Source organism: Blennius ocellaris (assembly GCF_963422515.1).
Source record: "Blennius ocellaris genome assembly, chromosome: 11".
Lineage (NCBI taxonomy): Eukaryota > Metazoa > Chordata > Actinopteri > Blenniiformes > Blenniidae > Blennius > Blennius ocellaris.
The window spans coordinates 6,935,825-6,956,882 of record NC_137660.1 but is presented as its reverse complement, the minus strand read 5'-3'; the positions used below and the strand labels follow the sequence as shown (position 1 = coordinate 6,956,882).

Below are 21,058 nucleotides of genomic sequence, written 5' to 3'. Positions count from 1 at the left end.
CACGGGTCCAGTCCCGGTTCCAAGAGGCCCCCCAGAGTTCCCCCGGGTCCCGTCACCGTTCCAGCTCCCCTTTCCCTGTTCCCTCAATAAACATTTACAGTTTGCAAACAACTTCCTGCTTGAGGTCTGCTTCTGGGTTCAGGACACTCCACACGCCGGCTCCCCGCCGTGACAATTTTAGTCAACTGAATTTGTGGTGGATCTCGTCAAAGACTGTTAGAATTGACCTGCTGATTTCCAGTCTTTAAAACATTGTTTTCAAGTGAAAATACAAAACTTTCTTAGTGTTTTGGGTTTTATAGTTAAGAGTCAGTTGTAATAACAATCCAACTTCGTTGTCTGTCTTTACGAATGTCTGTGTACGCACCATTGTTAAAGTTGATCACATATTGTTCTCTGCTGGCGTGTGTGTGTGGTTTCATTCCAAAAAAAAAAAAAAAATCACAACACCACCAACTTGTGACCTGGCATGATAATTACATTGTTTTCAGTGTAAATGAACATCGTTTTCAAAAAGTTGCCATGTATACGGACAGCTTTTCTGAAACGAAAATGCAAAAAAAATGTGTTTTAACTTGAAATGTTGTCGTATAAACAATATTTGCCATCAGACAGTGACACAAAAAAATGATGCCTTCAGGAGTGTACTGAGCAATAAATCAACTCTCTTCTTTTAAATTAAAAAGCAGAGTGTACATATCACATATGTGATATGTCAGTTCATTACCAATACAAGTGGCATGTAAAAGTCTAAATGAGAGGATTAACTGACGTTACAATCTTCCGGGTTTGAATCAAATATGTTTTTATAGCACCTGAAATGCACTGAGATTACTTTTGATTGGACAGATTACGGATTACGTCCCACCCACACGACAAAGAAACGTATTATTGGATATAAGTGTCAGCTATGAAAAATAGAGAAAAAAACAATTGCTAATTGCTTGTGTCTGTAGTTTACTCTTTTCACTAATCGAAAAACAGATCGCAAAGTTCCATAGGTGGGCGTCAGGGTAAAGTAGGTTTTGTTGTCATGGTTAAGTGGCTGAACTACAAATCTCTGTGTTCTTAGTGGGGATTAAAAAAAATAGGGCACAGTACACTTGACAGGTCCGTCCAGATGTGGGGCCACATTATGGTGTGTGAGGGAAGGTCATGCTCAGGGACCCACACAGTGGTGACCAGTCTGCCGTGGGAATCAAACCGACAAACTTCTGATCCCAATTGTGCCACTCTGACCTCTAACCAGGCCACCACTATAGATGGGCTTGTGTGAGGTCCAGTGTTGGTCAATTAAAGGTTTGCAACGAGCAGCAGCGCAAATAAATACATGAATATATAGGAAAATAGTGCAACAACAGACCACAACTACATCACTGGGTAAATAAATACCAGTAATAGTAAAAATGTGATAATAAAAGTGTGAGTCAGATATAAATACAACAAAGAATGAAGGTCAAAGGTTAAATATGTAAAAACATGGTGCAGGAGGCAGGGATAAGCAGTTTTTGGCAAAACCTGTTGTCATTTCCATGTTGAGGCAGTGGGGGGGTTGTTGTCAGCAGCTGCTGGAAGTAACTAAAAAGTTACTTGTAACCTAACGTAGTTACTTTTAAAAACAGGGAGATGTCAACACTACATTGGATTGGATGGGATATTGTGACCTCCGATTGAAGGAGAGAAACACAGAGCGTTCAGATATTTTACCCAGTTATTTCCTGGATGTCTGGGCTGAATACTGTGAAAATGCAGATGCGTGATGACTGATTTTTAATCAGCGTTTGCACCTGATTGGTTCCATGTGTTTCTTAAATAAATGTTACTTAGATGTGGGTGAGATCCTGTGGATGATTATGGACTTCATTCTGATTCTGTAAAAAAGAAAAGAAAAGAAAAAAAAAAGTGACTCAAACAGACCAGCTGTGATGGACTGTACAGAACAATGATTCCATTGAAAGACATGCAAATCAGTTTTTGTTCATCTGGATGCATGATTAGAAAAGCACTACATTTCCATCAAACCATGTTCATGTTGCAGAATAAATGATCTTAGTCTGGTGTTTCAATCAGGTTTTAGATTTTTGTCTGGGACGGGCCTCAGAAAAGCTTATGATGTTTAAGTGGGCCTTGGCATTGTCGAGTTTGAAAATTGTCTGCAATTCATCAATGAAAACGCCTGTGTGTGGACATACGTCAAGGTTTTGACTCATTGCAGGGAATTGCCATCCTTGCATGGACTTTGGGTGCAGACTGTGGTCGTGCTCAGAGGAAGTCAAGTAGAACCAGTGGTTGAGCTCAATCTGCAGGAAATGAGTGAAAGCAAAACAAATAAAAGTATCAACTACATGCATAAATACGTGTGTGTGTGTGTGTGTGTGTGTGTGTGTGTGTGTGTGTGTGTGTGTGTGTGTGTGTGTGTGTGTGTGTGTGTGTGTGTGTTCTTGGTTGAAGTTGGCTTGTGAGTCAGGGCTTACAGCCGGTTAAGTGGTAGGTGCACAGTCCTCGACTGCACTGTCACCGTTTACAGTTGAAATTCACTTAGAAGTGCTTGTCACTCTACAATATTTGTGCCATGACAAACCTGAGGTTCACTGAACTTCAAACAGTGCCGAGTGGTTCACGTAGAGTTAATGTGTGAGTCAGAATTCTCTGTCATTCCAGCTGAATGAGTTGTAAGATTTACAAGAGCCTTGTGAGTGCCCCGTAGGGCTAGTGTTAGGACTGAGACATTGATTCCCATAATCCCTTCTGAAGTTCATGTCTTACCCTCGGTGCAGTACTTTTCCAAAATTCATATTTACGTAGGAATTGGTGCAGCTGTGCAGTTCACTGCAATACCCTGCAGTAATGTTCTCAACCTACACAGTTTGGCAAAAAGCTCAAAGGGACCAAGAAGGAGCCCAGCAAGCTCTCCGACTTTGAATAATAAGAAACATAATCTTTATTTTTATTGCACTCTTCACACGATGCACAAGCCCACACAAAGACATGGAGACAGAATGATGTGTGTACGCATCAAGACGTGCAGAGACGACAGCACTCCGTACAAACATTGACTTTAAACAACATGGAAGCAATGTTTACATCTTTATTCATCATAAACGGTTTCAGGGTTCATCAGTCAAACTATAAACACAGAAAATGAAAGCATTAAATTAAGGTTTGAGTTGTTTGGTTTTGTTTTTTTTAGATTAAACCAGCAATCTTGAGAAAAAACACAAAACAATCTCTTCACTGAGAATAAACTTAACACACAGTTTTATACGGTGAGGTATTGTAGTTGTGCTTGAATATGAAATGGGATCAATTTCTAGTAGCAAACACGTTTGCTGGTTTACAGGCGATCACAACAGTGCAAACTGAAACTCCTCCTGGAAAGTGATTCGTCCACTGGTTGCTTGTGGGGATAAATGAAAACACTACTGTTCCCGATTTATTTCATTTATGTGAGAAATATTTCTAATGGAAAAAAGAAAAACGAACAAACAAACAGCATTTATGCACGTCGCAATGCACACGTCTATATATTTGAACTTTAGAGTATCCATATTGGTTAATTGTGCACTGATGCCAGTTGATACTGCGCAGAGTAATCACACCCGTCATCGTTGTAAAAGTTCCTCGTGACAACCTGGCAAGTGTTCAGTAACATCACCCGCAGGTATACAAAAGAGCAGAGAGATGTCTGCGGTTTGCTTTCAAATTTTTATTTTTTTTAGATATATAATTGTGAATGACAATAGTAAGACAGCCTTACTTACAAGAGGAGGTAAAAGATAGTTTGTTCAAGACCAGCAACTTAATCACCAGAGATATTTGGACCAGTGGGGCTTTGATGAAAAATAATAAAAGAAGAAACATTTTCTTTTTCATCTTATCTCTCTCTTTTTATTTTATTTAAGGTAGTGCAGATAAACAATACAAAACAGTAAACAATTCCAAAGATGTGTGAAAATGAACAATACATTCTATATACAAAAGTAATACAAACAAGTGCTTCCTCAAATACTATTTACATAATGTGTACGTGCGTGTGTGTGTGTGTGTGTGTGTGTGTGAGCATGTGCATGCTTGTATATGAAATACTAAGTGTGACTTGGTTATGTTTATGGAGGAAACAGAGGAGAAAGGAAATAGTTTGTATAGTAACATAGAAAGGAGCAAAAGAGAAACAGGGAAATTATCCATTTTGTAGAAATTGAATGAGTTTGTTTTGGAATTGGGGTTCTATTGTCATCAATTCAGGGAGTGTTGACTGAGATTCCGTAATAATATAGTCAGACAGCAGATTTTTCTATTGATGTATACTGATATTATTTTTTGATTTCCAGTTTGTGAGTATGGTTTTCTTGGCGATGGTTAGGGCTACAAGCAGTACTTTAGCATGTGGTGAGTCGAGAGTGAGGGGGGTAGTGGGATGTGGCAGTCCAGGAGGGCAGAGAGGGGGTCTGTCACCTGCCTTCATCTTCATCTTATCTCTGAGTACCTGGCATAGTTTTTAAATGTTAAAAATCCTGCAACCGTACAATGCAGCACAGAGCTCAGTTCCAAACACAACAAATGCACTTTGTATAATTTGTGCCTTCAGAGTTGAAGTTGTGTTGTTTCCGGCTTACGACTTGCAGGCTGCCGATCCTTCAGGGAGGAACCTTCAGCTTCATCACACCCACCCTGGCCATCCTCGCTCTGCCAAAGTGGCAGTGCCCGGCGCCGACCGGCCCCGTGATGATGTCCGTACAGATGCAGAACGGCACCAGCACACTGCAGTCGGAAAACTCTGACGAGGTCTGGATGTCGCGGATCCGTGAGGTATGGAAGGGATCCACTGTCACGGTGAAAAAACACACACCGGTAGGATGCGAACTAAAATAAAAATCCATACACAAATATATTTCTCTGGTTTTGAAAATTCCCGCTCATATTCAAAAGATGTATTGACGCAGCTTACATGGCAGTATGCTCCATAAGGCTATCCACAGATCAACACATCTTTATGTCTTCATTCTGATTCTCAAACGCATTAAACCCAAAACACAACACCATTGGTGACGTGTTAACACCCTCAATTCATTTTTTTCTTCTCTTTGTAATTGATCTTTGCCTCCTAAAGCTGTTCCTAAAGACCATAATCCCCATCTGTGACTCGGCGTGTGAAACATTTCAGTGTCGCCTGCCTTTATTGATGACACCTGTTGCTTGCCAGCACACATGCCTTTTCTCTCCACTCACACAGTCACAGATGTTATCGAGTGACATTTACAGTCATAGCAGGTGCCGCCTTCCTATGGAGATTGATGAAGCTCTGCATACATGCATTACCATGCAGAAAATAATTTCACTTGATTCATGACTTTACAGTCATGATGAGAAGGTTGATGGGATTTGGTTTTGTGTTTGAAGACGAAGCCTCAGGTGGTCAATCACAAACGGATCTCTGACAGAGAAATTAAAAGCTATTTGGGTGTGTTGAACGAAGATTTTCTCCACATGTGCAGCACTGTTTTCATTCTTCCTGTGTTTGGACTTGCCCAACACGGTGATTGATCGCTCCTCTTCACCCTGGCTGACTTTCCTGGTCCGTCCGTGTCTCCAGGAACATCCGCAAAATAGCCTGCATTGTCATACTTCTCTGATATAAGTATTAATATGTTGACATTTCTCCACATGACAGCTGGTGTCTCATCTATTTAGTAAATCTATTGATCCTTTATTGGGCAAGTAACTATATCTGATCACTGCAAAACTAACAATGATTACACACTTGGTTTTTGTCCCTTTAACACCAGGATATGTCCAGGAGTGTTCCTTGACTAATATGCCAATAAATTTGAAACACTAATTAAAACAAAAAAATGTCTGAAGTTCGATGAAGAAAAGGAAACCGATTTGTAAAGTTTAGTTAAAGTCATAATGAAGACAAAATGTGACAAGAGTTCAGAATCAAAGTTTTAATTCGACCCATGTCTCCAACCATCAGCTTTTTCCAGTTTGGGAACAAAGACGAGGTAGAGAGCAAGTCCAACATGTCTGAAGTTAAAATAAACTTGATTTTAGTCGTAGTAAAAGGAATGCCTGAGCACTCAAACAATATAGGCCAATTTCCTTTATACTAGTTCTATTCTACATAGGAAGGAGTTCGACCCCAAATGGTTTCATACATCTGTCAATGAATGAGATGGTGATGACCTGAAAGAAATTTACCTGAAAGAGTTTGTAATAGGTTTTCTGGGTACAGTTTTCCAAGTGTAGGTCTGGATGTATTTGAAACGGTAAGAAAAGAGAGGGTAAACAATAATCGGCCTTAAATTGAAATCTTGGGAAATCGATAGAGGGTGCACAGAAATAAGTCAGCAATAAAAAAAAAAAAGATAAATGCAAAACAAGCCTAAAGACAAGATAATCTTTTTCCTTTTTTTGGGGGGTGGGGGGGGTGGATTTTCTCTCATCTGAAGTGGTGCAGTGGCATATGTGCTGGATTTCTCTGTTTTTCTTCACTTGCCCAGATCCAGGGAGCCATCCTGGTGTCATCTCTGCTGCAGATCGTCCTCGGTTTCTCCGGCTTGGTGGGCCTCGTCCTCAAATTCATTGGCCCCCTGGCTATCGCTCCGACCATCAACCTCATTGGCCTGTCGCTGTTCATTGAAGCTGGAAAGAAGTCCGGTGGTCACTGGGGAATTGCTGCTCTGTGAGTTGGATTTCTTTTGTCTTTTGTCTGTTGTCAGGAAATTGGAACGGGTCTCTCAAGACCGACAAAAGTGTCAAAACCCTCTTCTCACTCTTTTCAGCTTCATTCATCCTTAGGTTGTAGTGAGCGAGTGGGCTGTATAGCCTCAAGCTGTTGTTCTTAGTGGCTATATTGAGGGTACTTTTTCCCCCCTTCTTTTGTTCAGTCAACTTCAGTCAACATATCTGAACCATGTATTTTGTCTGGCCCCATTCTACTCTAAAACATCACACCCTGGTTATCACGCTGGTCTTAAGATAGTGAAAACAAGATAAACCATAGCCATTAAGGCTCTCAGTTTGTATTCAGAAACCGAAAATGGAAGCATACCCTGCACCAATATGCCACCATGATAGGAGGAAGAATTCGGTTTCCAAGGTGTTCCAATTGACGTCACAAATTTAAGCCTCAATGATCTCAATGTCTAAAGAAAGAGCACGGCGTCCCCCGGAGGGCATGAACCCAAAATCAGCACCGCTTGTTCACACTGCAGGACATAATGAAATCAAACAATGAGACAGGAGCCGGTGGGGAGTGCAGACAAGGCTGGAAACACCATCTTACCACACCAGCGGGCGAACACACACAGACGAGCCTCCCCCGCAGCCTCCACCCGGATCCAGCTTCCCACTGCACACCGACGAGTGAAGACCGTCACAGAGTGTCTTAGACACACAAATCAATGAGGAGGCGTGACCTTTAGACCCTTTCCAGGGTTGCTCAAGTCAGAACATTTTCAAAAATGTCCACTCGGGAGCTGTTTTCAAAAAGTTGCGTCTTCAGATGTGTAAACGAAAACCTGAAATAAAACCAGTTTTAAGTTTTCTGTTTTCACTTGCAAGGGTTGTTGTGTAAACAGATCCTTAATAAACAACAAATGAAAGACCAATCAGCTTTCAAGTTCACTGTGTTAGTAAATGAGCCGTTAGCTTTAGGGTGAAAATATAGGTTAACCAGACCAGACATTTCAGTGATGAACTTTATTGCCTCCATAGCACGGAGACATTATGTTCTCACTTTGTCCAGCTGTTTTGTCTCGTTCTTCAACATCCCCTCAGAGCCTTGCAGGAATGCTGTGCGTCTCGTCACACATGTTCAGTCTTGAACCAGAATCGGCTGATTTGATGTTGGTGGTCAAGGTCAAAGACCAAGCCCATTGTGACCTCGCAGAGTTTCATTTTGGTGATATAGCAGATGGGCTTTACTTACGTTTACTGCACTTTCATCACTTCAGTCACAGGATCAGTCCAGGACACATCCACACTGGGGTAGGGGGAGATGGGGATTGCGTCGACAACCCAGAGTTTCAAAGATGATTTGTTATATGAGGCATGACGCCTACCGGGGAAAAACTTCTTGGCTTGTCACACAAGATCAGTCTTACTAAAGGAGAAGCCAAGTTTGAACCTGGTTTCATTTAAAATGTGTTTATTTCAAGGTAATATCATATGCATTTCTGTTGAATAAGATTAGAGGCATACAATAAATGTTCTTCATTAGGCTTCCTTATCACTCCCATACGGCTAACTGGTAGAAGACGTTTAATGTCATGGCAGTCAGGATCAGGTTTTTGCCCTTTTCCAAATGATCTTTACCCATAACCAACTTTACCCATCCCTAGTCTAAGGCCATTGTTGTTTTCTTTGATACTGAGCTATTGTAGTGACACAATGAGATCAAGAGTGAAGGAAACATGTCGTAATTAAAAATCAATGACTGAAAATAACCGTGACAGATAAAAATCTACTTGTCCAAACAGAATATTACTTGTTTCCTAGAGTGTGTTCACAGTGCTGTATCACATTATATAGTGCAGCATAGTAAGATACAAACAAAGGGACAAATGATACTCCCTCTTCACTATTGTGAATTCACACAATAAGTCCTCTCCACTCAAGCCAACAAAATGTATTTGCCATGTATCTGCGCAGCCAATGCATTTAGTATTCATGTGCCTCTTTGCACCCAAATTATTTTCCTGTCAAAACAGTGACATCTGCTACAAATCCAATAAAACTTGTCATCTGCTCTGACTTTAAGTCATTCTTCCAGAAAATGTTCTCTCCTATTTTTTTTGCGCTCCTGCCCAACACCAGGAAATCTGTCTTCATTTACTGCTGCCATCTCCACATAATGCAGACTAAAGCCATTACATCCAGTAGTTCTTGTGGGTTTTAAAAGGTCCTGAGCATCCACCCCCTGGTGCCATATATGGACGGTAATCAGTCATAGCCGACTTAGCCTCAGTGGCCCATTCGCCCTCCCGCCCCACCTTACAGCAAAAGACATCCCACCACATATCAGAGTACAGTCACATACGTCTTATTGTGAGTCTGTGTGAGTCAGGCCAGCTTTGTCACGAGGCATGCTTAGTCATGAGAGAAATGAGGACTGATGAAACTGTGTGTGTGTGTGTGTGTGTGTGTGTGTGTGTGTGTGTGTGTGTGTGTGTGTGTGTGTGTGTGTGTGTGTGTGTGTGTGTGTGTGTGTGTGTGTGTGTGTGTGTGTGTGTGTGTGTGTGTGTGTGTGTGTGTGTGTGTGATGTGAAGGGGTATAGCATTTTTGAAATGTTCATCTATTTTCTCCAAAAAAACGCTGAGTCAGCATTTCTTTTATCCATGTCACAAAACTACTAGATTTAAACGTTTGCATTATAAGTTTATAATTTTTTTTTTTTAAATATACACATATCTAATGCAAGGTACTATCTAATACAATACAATGCAATTGTATGTAATATACGCAAAGATACGCTCACGGGGGAGAACAAATGGTGGCACATCAGGCAAAAAAGAAAGTAGAATCCAACCAAAAGAGAAAGTGTGTTTGAATTGAGCTACAAAGAATTTTGACTTGATTGAGGCATTGGAGGAAATTAGAGCTGAATGCATATTTTGTGATGAAAAACTGGCAAATGGTTTTAAAATGAAAACTGATGCAGCAGCATGAATAAACGAATGGGTTTGATTAGCATCTGCATTCCGCCGCTCATTCCTTTCCTCCTCTGGTTACTCGGGTGGTTTTGTATGTGTGACTCTGCATAATATTGACCAGCAGGCTTGCTTTGCTGTTTTGCAACAATGACCGATGATGGATTTAAAATGTTTTCATGACTCTACTGCCCTGTTTTAGCATAAGGAGTGTACGGCCATTCAACATGGGTTTTCCCAGACATATTTCCTCAAATTTTATTCCATGTAAAAAAACCAGTCATGATCATCAACTTGATTGGCTTCCGCCTTTACTTTTTTTTTTGTGTTGTCCTTTTTCATAATTTGTACTTTTCAGTGTTTCTCAGATAAACACAGGTTTCAAATTGTACATACATGTTTCAAATAGTTTGTAGCATAATTTAATGTTATTATGTACATAACGATACACGATCCCAACCTTTCTGCTGGAGATGTTACTTTAATATAACTAAAATAGACAACCTCATCCATCACATCACATGCTCTTCCTCCCAGTATCACATCACCATCTCCTGGGTCTTTTTTTTCTTTCTTCTTCTCCTCTCTGACCTATGGAAAACCTTATTAAGTGTTTAGATTGACTTTGCTGCTGCTGTGGTATGTCGAGAGGGATGGGCACTTCTCGCTACAGTCAAAATATTTGATTTGGAGTTGAGCGACTTGCTCGTATCCAGATCAAAATTGTAGCTGTGAGAAGGCAGGATATATTCAAATAAAATAAGCAAGGAATAAGATAATAAAGAAATGCCCCTTCACTTTGCAAAAGAGGCTTCACCAACATGCAGACGTTCCCATCCAAGTAATAACAAATGACGACAGAGTCGCTAACTGCAGCCCTGCATTGTTTTCACTCACAACATGAAACAGCAGTCAAAGGCAGAGGCCCAACGGAGTTGCGTACAACTCCCACTTACAAGCAACATTTTAAGTATCATGTGTTGCAGGCATGCATGCTGTGTACAATGACATGTTTTCACTCGTTCTGACTGTGATGTATGAAAGTGTGTGTAAGTAAAGTCTGAGCCTGGAGGGGAAGGAGAGTGACTGATTGATCCCGTCGTGTCCGATGTGTTTCCACAGCACCGTCTGCCTCATCCTCCTGTTCTCGCAGTATCTCAGCAAAGTCGACGTCCCAATGATCGCGTACAAGGACAAGAAGTGGAAGGTCTTCCAGTATCCACTCTTCAAACTCTTCTCTGTGAGTCAATCAAACCACACAGGTATCCTACGTATTGCTTCATCCTGCTTTTTCTTTAGCGTCCAAAGGAGGATAAAGAAGAAATGATGCAATGGTCCCCCCGTAAAAACACTTTATGACCATGTTGTCTTCTGTCAAAACTCACATCCATAATGGAACATGCTCTTTGAAAACCACATCTGGAATCAAGCAATATTCTTTCAGCCCCCTTTGACTTCAATTAACAATTTAAAGGCTTTGAAATGCAAATCATACACATCTGGGTTTTTTTTTTAACAATGTTCTTATCTCATTCTAACTTTCATCCTATATTGCATCAAAAGACTCACGCATAGGCTACTTTGAAGTGGCACAACCTGCATGAACCGAACGACTCATTTTAGTGGAGAAAGAAACAGTTTGGGGTTAAAATGAAGGTGTTCCTACCTGTGTTCTTTATGTGTGCATGTCAGCTTGAAAGAGGAAATAATACTTGAGGATCTGTGTACGTGATAAGCTCAGGTCGGGAACTCCACGAGCATTCCTGTTGAATCATGTGAAAATCACTGGAAACATGTGACAGCATTCAGCAGGAGATAAATGTTGTGTTTCAAGGGGCATTAAGTAGATATTGTAAGAAATCCACAACAAGGACTATTTTGAATTTGAACTCATCCAGTTTACGATGAAGAAGCCTGGCGATAAAGTCGCCCTACAGGGAGAATGGAGGAGTCAACACAACACGTTTAATAGAATGAAGCAATTCTTCATATTTTATGAGCTTATTGTCGCAAACACTCAAACACTAATAATCAAAACAATGGTGGATCATTTGCATTTACCTAGGGGCAAGGATATATAATTTTTTTTTTTTTAAAGCTTCAAACTCCCCGACAGCAAAATAAAAAAGTGAACATTGAATTTCTGTGTTAATGATCACAGGAAATTAAGTAAATTCCAGTGAGATGACAGACTGAGTGAGTCCACGTTTTCATCAGTGGAAACTGGGTGACGGGGTTTTAGGTAGCGAGCCGTCCAGCCGCTATTCGGACAGGCTATTTTAGGAAAAGACAGCCAAAAAAAAAAGTGGAGTGTTGCTCAAAGCCTTTAAAATATGTGCACAATGGATTGGTTATTAGATAACCAATTTTTGCCTAAAACCATACTGGGTGACGTAAAAAGGAGGCAATATGTTCTACTTTCACCAAAGGGAATTTAAATTTACAATTTACTTATAGATTGAATGCGTTAACTTAGTTTTGTTTACTTTGGGTTTTTTTTTTGTTTGTTTGTTTTTTTAACTTCCTTACTGGAGAAGCCTCATGTCCAGCATCTCTGGGCGCAGCACCGTGATGACAGAGCAGCATAATATGAGTGGAATAATATTAAGGCAGAAAGTTTCACTTTGAAAGTGACCGGACGGCCGATTGAGAAAGTGAAATTCATGAGCTTTATTTTTGAAGCCGAATTTTACGACCACAGTAGTAATCCTGCAGCAAAGCGGTACATTGTCATGTTGGCTGACCAGGAGCCAACTAACTGGTAAACCTGGAGGAAGGACTTGCAGGTAAAATATACATTTGTCCTCTTTCTCTCTTTCCCTGGCTCTCTATACTGTGTGTGTGTGTGTGTGTGTGTGTGTGTGTGTGTGTGTGTGTGTGTGTGTGTGTGTGTGTGTGTGTGTGTGTGTGTGTGTGTGTGTGTGTGTGTGTGTGTGTGTGTGTGTGTGTGTGTGTGTGTGGTGAAATGACCACAACAACACTTTCAGATATTAAGAACTTTAGCAACAGTGCCATCTACAAGACCTCCGTTACCAGTAGTATGTATAATTGAGTATAATGAATGCATACCATACATTGTGTGACGCAAACAGGTCATTTCCCACTAAACACAGTCCACATGAGATGGATCAGTGTGTTCTATATATAAGTATGTGTGTCTGTTGTCTTGTGTGAGTGTGTGTGGGGGGGCGGCTGGTGTTCCCTAACTGCCGGCTTCCAGCCAGGCTCATACTAGGCCATGCGGGTCTTCGACTCTGCTCTTTGGGCATTGGGTGGGATGGGGAGGGCCTGGGGGCCCTGCTGGCTCGGCTTGGCGGCTTAGGTCGGGGCCTGGGCTCTGCGCCCTTTATCCTTCTCTTGTGGGCCCGTCTTGCCTGGGGGGGTCTTCTCTGCATTCTCTGTCTGGTGCCTTCCGTGTTGGGGCGTGGCTCTCCGGGGTGGTTCGCCGGGGACTTCCCGCGTTTGGGGGGCCGGCAGGTGCCGGGGTGGCAGTGTCCGGGCCCGATGGCCTCGGGCCCCGAGGTGGCGCTACGAGCCCCCCCACAACAGTTCCAACCACACCCAGTAGACAAACCAGACACACACACACACACACACACACTTTTCCACTCCTCATCAATGAGATTTGCTGCTGAAGTTTCTTGTTTTCTGTCATTATTCATTCAATGATCAAAATCACGTTGTTTTGTTTTGCTTCCTTGTTCATTTATATTCCTGCTTGAAAGTCATGTTACTGTCTAGATAGAGCTGCTCAGGTTGGCTTAATCTTGAAAATCACATTACTGCCTAGATAGAGCTGGTCAGGCTGGTTTAATCTCACAACAGTTGGAAAATATTTTTATCAGTGTGGTGACTGTAAATAATATATGTAGCACTAACAAGGGTATTGTATGTTGACCCCCACCCATCCTCTACCCCCCCACTCTCTTTCTTTCTCTCTCTCCCCTCCATCTTCTCTCTCCTCTCTCTGTTTGAGCGTTACCCCCTGGCCGTGTACGGCCGCCATGCCAACTTCTAAAAAAGGCAGCAACATGACTCTTCGTCTCTTCCTGTTGCAAGAGCAAAAGCTGTTCTGACATCAGAAGGCTCTCAATCATACATTGTTTGCCCAAGCTGCCCAACAGGACAAGGGCAAAAAAAAAAAAAAAAATGTTCTGCCAAAATATGAAGAGGAGGAGAGAGTTAGGTCAGAAAACAGCAGCAGCAGAGACATTTGGACCAGCAGAGTTTAACTGCTCAGTGGATTCAGGAGGATTTTATTCTGTGCTACATGCTAAAGAGTATCGGGACACACGCATGCTAAACATGATCCAAGTATGACTGATAGACTCACGAACAGCGAGCTGGAGCTCATGAGATGTGCAGCACACAGTCAGCTCCGCTCCTCGGTGTACGGTACAGTACGCATCCAGCTGGTGAGTAGGTTGATGCCACACATTGAATCTGCACTACCTGCCAGGGAGTTTTAACTGCTGAATTTCATGAAAGAAAATATGTCTTGATGATAATTTTATTTAGCATCACAGTGACTGAAGGGAACAGATTGTTGTCTCAGACAGCAGAGGATCTGATTCCTGTTGAAGACATGATTAATGATGGTAAATGAGTAAAGAAAAACTTGGCAATGAAAATTAGCAGTCAAAATGCTTCTCTGTGTTGGCAATGTGAATCTCAAATTATATCGGCTCGAAATGGGCACTGTGGCTGAAGAACTTTCTGTGGGTGAACAACACTCCGCCCACTTTCAAGTCTCCATGCGTCCATGTTTTGTGTTAAACATTGTGGCGCAGTGTTTTTAATCTGGTCTATAATATTGTTTTACCATCTGATTGTTTTTATTGCCTTAACTTTTTTTTTATTGATTTTATTGTTTTAATGTTTTTATGTTGCCTCTTATATTTTTATTTCAATGTATAGCACTTTGTCTCAACTTTATTTATAAAGCGCTTTAAGCAGCCATAGCTGAGTTGAGTTGAGTTGAGTTATAAAACTACCATAAAACATGACAAACAGTGCTGCTACCAGGATATTAAAGTTGAACATGAAAAGTGAGCTGGATGATGATCCGACAAAGCATCATGTTGACTCATTTTGTTTTAATTTTGACCTGAGGGAACGATATAGAAAGTGGACTGTACGAAGCCCCAGAGTGGCCCAAGAGGAAAAATAATAATAATGGGTGGGAACGAGATAATATGTCGTTGCCTAAAATTAACAAAGCCAGATAATTTAATCTGTGGCCACGGGATTTTCTAATTGTGGCCACGGAGGGACAGTGCATGAGGCTGCGATGCTCCACTATGAGACGTACTTCTTTATAATGAAGCAATACTTTTGGTTCATCAAACTACATACTACTGTAATTAAAAACGTAGGTTGCCATGGAAATGGCTGTAGAGCTGAGTTCTATCATTCTACACCTCCAGTCCTCCTGATGTTGAAGCATTTGATTCAGACACGTCCAGAAATAAAGTGAAAGGAACAGAAATTCACTATGTAATGCCCAAATGTTGAAAAATAGGCCCCAGCCTCATTTATTTATGGTAAAGAGGAGAGACATGATTCATAGCTGCTGGGAATTAGATCCTCTCTTCCAAGGAGAGTTTAACACGTCTGTATTTCACATGCTTTAGATAGAAAACACCAATATCTCACGTGGACCAAATCATTTGATCTCAAAGCTCCATAACAGCAAATATGACGGGATAATATGAGCGAACGAGATGTCTGGAGTTCATTTGAGGTTACTAATCATCTAATTTCCACGCATATATCACGTGGTGAAGAAGAAGCATTAGAATTTTGTGTGTGTGTGTATGTGTTTTTTTTTCTCCACGCATATATGTATATATATACATATATATATATTTTTTTTTTTTTGTGGGGGGGGGAATTCTATTTAACCACATGGTTAAAGTTAACCCAGTTTTGAACAACCAGGCCCTGGTGTTTTTTGTCATTGATGTGATTTCTACTTTTAATCACACACTGTCAGAGGTTAGTCTCCATCAACCAATACATATGTGTGTTCAGCCCCCAGTCAAAAATTAATTCTAATTTGCTTCATGACACATAAATTTGTATCTTCTACTGTCTGGACATGACTTTTTGGTGGATCTCGAATCATTTGTCTTCAGCGGCTCCTGCTGGACAAGCTGTCAGGGTCACATCAAAGCACAAGTTGAGGAATTACACTCATCACACAGTGCTGACAGGGTTTGTGCCCTCAAGGTACACTATGACTGTTCTTCTGCGTTCAACACACACATTCCTGTGCAGAAACATTCAAATCCAGATTCACGCCCTCGTGCCTGCGGTGTATCGAACTGCATGCATAATTGGATGGAAGAGAATGGGAGCTTCCTTCAGTGAAGGGGGCTTGATGGTGGAACACTAAAGAAAGACGACCAGTGGAGTCAACATCTGACAATGACAATGATCTTGAGATTTTAAGTAAATCCCCTGTATGAAGACAGAGACAAAGAAAACGATCCAGCATAGGTTGTGTGCTGCTGACATGTTAATGACACGCTCAGGCTCAAGCCCAGGCTTCAGGCTAAATTGGCGTGACGTATGAGCAACACAGAGTATTGACAGGTCTGTCTGGTGATGTGGCTGCTGGTCAATGTAAAGTCTCTTCAAGCGTATTTATGCAGATTTGGTATGTGAAGGTCCAGAAATCCTTCAGCAAATGTGACTTTTGTTACAGTGCGTTTTAAGGCCGATTCATACTCCAGACCAACATCACACAAATGTTTTCTTTCATTACTGAAACAGTTCAGCGAAATGTATTTCTGAAAACGTTTGAAGTGACAAATGAGCTGTGCAACTGAAACGTTAAAGTGCTGCCACCCAGATGCCTGGCTTTGGTGAGGCAGCGTCTTTCCTTCTTCAATATTAGGCTAATGATAAGCTTTGATTTCAGATTAAGGTGGACAGAACTGTTTTTTTTTATTTATTTTTTTTTGTAAACGAGATAATCTCATCTTAATCAAAGCTGGTGGCTGTCAGGCAATGTTGGCGTATGAAGAGTCTTTGATTTAGATGTCTATCTGATGTTGATGCCCTACTCCAGGCGTTATTCGGGATGTGCGGTGGCTGGCTGATCTGCTTCTTGCTGACCATCTTTGACGTCCTGCCCTCCAAATCCGATGCGTACGGCTTCTCGGCCAGGACCGACATCAGCCTGGATGCCGTGAGAAACGCCCCCTGGTTCCACGTGCCGTACCCGGGTAAGTGCACCGGCACCATGCCTTCAATCTGCAGCTGGCTTTAAACAAGACATTTGTGAGTTAGAACTTTCCATGAAACTTTTTCCTGGTTTGCTTTCGTTCAACTAAGTGCACACTCAGAACTCATGCGTGTTTAATTGGTGGCCATGAATAAGGTCAACGATTTGCATGTTTTCTGTGTAGAATGATGATGTGTCCCTGCCAAAAGCACAAATGAGAGCCACATGCGTCGACATAAAGCAGCTGAGTGCACATTCATTTTTTTTTTTTACTTCTCTATATTGTACCCTGTGAAAGAAAATCCTCTCTGAGAATACGGACTGGGAGTCATGCCACTCTGGATGACCTCTCAACTATAGCCGGTAGAATCTGTACCTTTCTTCAGAAAGCTCTTCAAAACTCACATTTACAGACTTGAGTATGTAGAGGCAGAGCGTGTTCAGACAGTTGCACTTCCCCTCGTTTCACATTATAGAAGGTGTCAAAAACAGCTATTCGTGATCAAGGTTGCAGGCATATGCACCACACCACTGTGGAGCTGGACTATTAAGATTTTATTATTTGTGCAAATGCTGCTAGTTTTATTTATGATGTGGATAATGGATGGGGGAACAAACTGTTTTAAAAATCAATCAACATGGTGGTCCTTTTGAGAGCGTTTATTATTGTAACTGTGCTAATGTTGCTTGTTCTTTCCACTTCATGTAGTTTGAAAGTGAGGCGCTGTCATTTTTGGCACAACGGCCCCTCATTATCGCGTCATGTTTGCTGTTTATGCACACTTGAGTGTACAGGCCACATTTTACAACATGCGCAGGTGCGGCAATGGCACCGTCATAAGCTCAGCGTTCAATCCATCCACTATTGTTGCATAAGAGCATTTTCCTTCAGTCCTTAATACTCTAGTCACTACAATGTATGCAGCTTGTCGTCCACTTTCCTCTTTGACAGCCATCCAACAAGAAAACAGACAGGCCATTCTGTCGTTCAGTCGAGGTTTGCACAAGTTCTCTTTTGGTAATTTGTCAAAATGTTCTGCTGTGAATAACTACCAGCTGCCACTTTACTCCCACCTTATCAGCAGAGTTTCTTCCGTCAACAACCAAATGATGGATGTGTTCCGGATGGGCAAAAAACAGTGTATCAGTAGTGGTTTCTTCATTGGCTACACGGTGTACAGGACAAACAGCTGGTCTATATAAAATACTGATCTTTGAAACTTTTGTTTTAAAAAAACAACTGTGGTCTCCACCTTGGAGCAGTGACAGGCTCATGCCTGCGTCAGTGGACTGTGAATCCATTTTCACTTTGTGCAAAGTATAGAACACACGTCTGTCAGCAAGCTGTGGCGGTTTGGAGTTCAGAGGGCTTTCATGCAAGGTCAGTTTAATGAGTGTTCCCATTTAGAAAACGAATGGCTAAATCTGCCTCATGCATTTTGGGATATTCGCACACAACAAGCTGTTTGTACGATGAAGGAGATGTGTGACTCTTAAATGAACCCAAGCTTCTTGCAGGCATGTTGTGCAAAACAGTAAATGCTGAAACTCTGGCGAAGGAGACTGATGAATGGTTCTGCACAAGAAATATTATTATTCGTTTAAATCAAGCCTTTGCAAAGACTTGGAGCTCCCGCCGGTCCCTCACAGTGGACTTTAGCCAGGGCTATTTATGATTACTTAAAGCTGGTTTAGTGTTAGTCCTTTATCAAACTTTGTCTTTATTGCTAAACGCTGAGCAAACAAAGAAATGTAGACTAATCATCAAGAGATTAGAAAGAAAGAAAAACCCAGTGGCAGAAAAACAGCACTGCCTTGTGGAGAATCAGTGGAAATAATGTCAGAATTACACAGTCGAGCAGGGGTGTCAAACCGGCCCACAAGATGCTCCAATCCAGCCAAACCACCAAAGAAATTGTAGAAATTTCAAAGAATGCACTGATTTTTCAACAAATATTTTCATATAGAGGACACAACACAACAAAACACTCATACAGATATCAGAAAGCAGTGGTGTCGACGTTTTACTGGGTTTTTTTTTTTTTTTTTTTTTGCATCACAAGATAGCAATAAAATTGGAGTACATTTCTGTAGTAATTGTTTGGTTTTGGCAAAAATATAGACATTTTCATCAAGTATACTCTGTGTCAGAACAAAGCAAAGCTTCATAGTTTGTGTTTCAAGGATATTGTGGCAGTATTTTACTGGTCTGGCCCACTCCAGATGCAATTGAGAGGTGAACTGAACTGTGTTTGACACCACTGCTGTAGAGTGAGGGACAATTTCAAACTGAGAAATAACATAAGAATGCCCATTTTGACTTTCGCACACAATCCAACTTTATTGTCTGTCCATGCGAATGCCCATTTACTCACCATCGTTAATGCTCAGTGTATTGTTTTTTGCATGTGTGTGTGGTTTCATTACAAAATGAGCACCATGGATAACATTTTCAAAAGATTGCCGTGTAAGAGGAAAACTTTTCAGAAATGAAAAAGCCCTTTCACCCCTTCCCTGATTCAGTTGCTTTGAGATGCTTCCTACCTGGACAAAGAATCACTTCACTTTAAATCTCAAGACTGTATTTTAGGTGTTCGCAGCAGTGCCTGTAGGACTGAGATAGATGCTCACAATGATTGTTGTTTTAGCAAATAGAGGTGTGTCCAAACCTGCCGACCAGAGGGATTAACTGCTGTTGCTGATTTATGTAGCAGTGATTATGAGACTTCCGTCCAAGCAGTGGACATAGCACATCACTGAATCCCTTATTGCTGGTGATGCATCATCTGCACCAACGTGACTCTGATGAATCGGTAGAAACATTCAACAATATTGTGCAAATAGAAGACAGGGTTTTGTGAAACTGTATCTTGCACCAGGAGGCATCATTAACATGACGCAGTGTCTCTATTTCTTTGTAAATTTCAACTGTCAACAAAGAAAAACATGCAGTCTTCTAAAAATTTGTATTCATCAATTGTTTTGCTTTCATGTGACTAATCCAGGGCCCTGGACAAAAGAGAGAAATTACCTCCCAAACAGATACAACATAAGATCTGACAGCCAAGTAGATCTCAGGTGTGGAGTGTCAGAGACAAGGCGAAGATCAACGGGGCGGCCACACGTTCTGCTCTTTCTCTCAAACACGACGAGACAATTTGTCTTTGACGGATGACCTTGAGCACCCAGGGTCTTTCTCGGGTGAAATGCCTGTGTGTTGTGAACCAAATCAAGTAGAAAGCCACTTCATTTCACGCATTAAAAAAAAAAAAAAGACACGTTTGGGTTTTTTTCCCATCTGGGATCACTTGTTGGCGATGTGAAGAAACACCACATTTCATCATGTCTGCTCTCCAGCACCTGCAGTTCAAGGTATTGGTATCTTGCAAAATGCCAGAAAAGAAAATCTCAGCTTGACATGTGGACCGGTCCAGATGTTTGACGGAGGAAAAGGCTGTTGTTTACACTTGTAAACAACTCCTTCTTGAATCATTCAATAGGTGGTCGTCGGGGAACATCTATAATGTAGAAAACAAATTCCGTAGACCTGTTGGGTCAACTGGTAGGCGTCTGCTAGCACTGCAGTCACAACAAGCTGGAAGCCCTGAGTTACTGTGCCACTTGGAGCCGGACGAAGCTTTAAGTCTTAAGCCTTTAAGAAACTAAAGTATGCTTGCTCTGCGCCCACAGGTCAGTGGGGTCTTCCCACGGTGAGTCTCTCCTCAGTGCTGGGCATGGTGGCGGGAGTCCTGGCGTCCACCATGGAATCCATCGGTGACTACTACGCCTGTGCTCGGTTGTCCGGCGCCCCTCCGCCCCCCACCCACGCCATCAACCGAGGCATCGCCGTGGAGGGCATCGGCTGCATCCTGGCCGCGTTGTGGGGGACGGGGAATGGCACCACCTCCTACAGTCAAAACATTGCTGCACTCGGCATCACAAAGGTACAGCAAGACTTTCTGAAGGTGGCAGACCCAACTGCTGCTTTCGCCACCGCCACATGAAAAACATACAGGGAAGCTGATTAAATCAAATATGCCAACCGTTTTACACAATAGGGAAGCAGTGAATGACTTAATAACAGTTTGATTTTCAACTTAATGAGATATGAACTCCTTCAAAACCTGACATTAAAATACTGGAGTGTGAAGTGAAGAGAGTTCTGAAAAGTGG

General features: G+C 41.7%; 1 protein-coding gene across 1 annotated transcript in view; it reads left to right on the top strand.

Moving 5' to 3' along the window:
* The window catches only part of LOC308136977 (solute carrier family 23 member 2), a gene marked incomplete at both ends in the record, with an annotated part of 85,311 nt that overhangs the window by 41,153 nt on the left and 23,100 nt on the right, over positions 1-21,058 (top strand). The window contains 5 exons of the mRNA XM_080505533.1: positions 4,626-4,809; positions 6,504-6,685; positions 10,777-10,894; positions 16,730-16,886; positions 20,576-20,829. Coding sequence (XP_080361659.1) covers positions 4,626-4,809; positions 6,504-6,685; positions 10,777-10,894; positions 16,730-16,886; positions 20,576-20,829 — 895 coding nt within the window. The remainder of the gene's footprint in view (positions 1-4,625; positions 4,810-6,503; positions 6,686-10,776; positions 10,895-16,729; positions 16,887-20,575; positions 20,830-21,058) is intronic.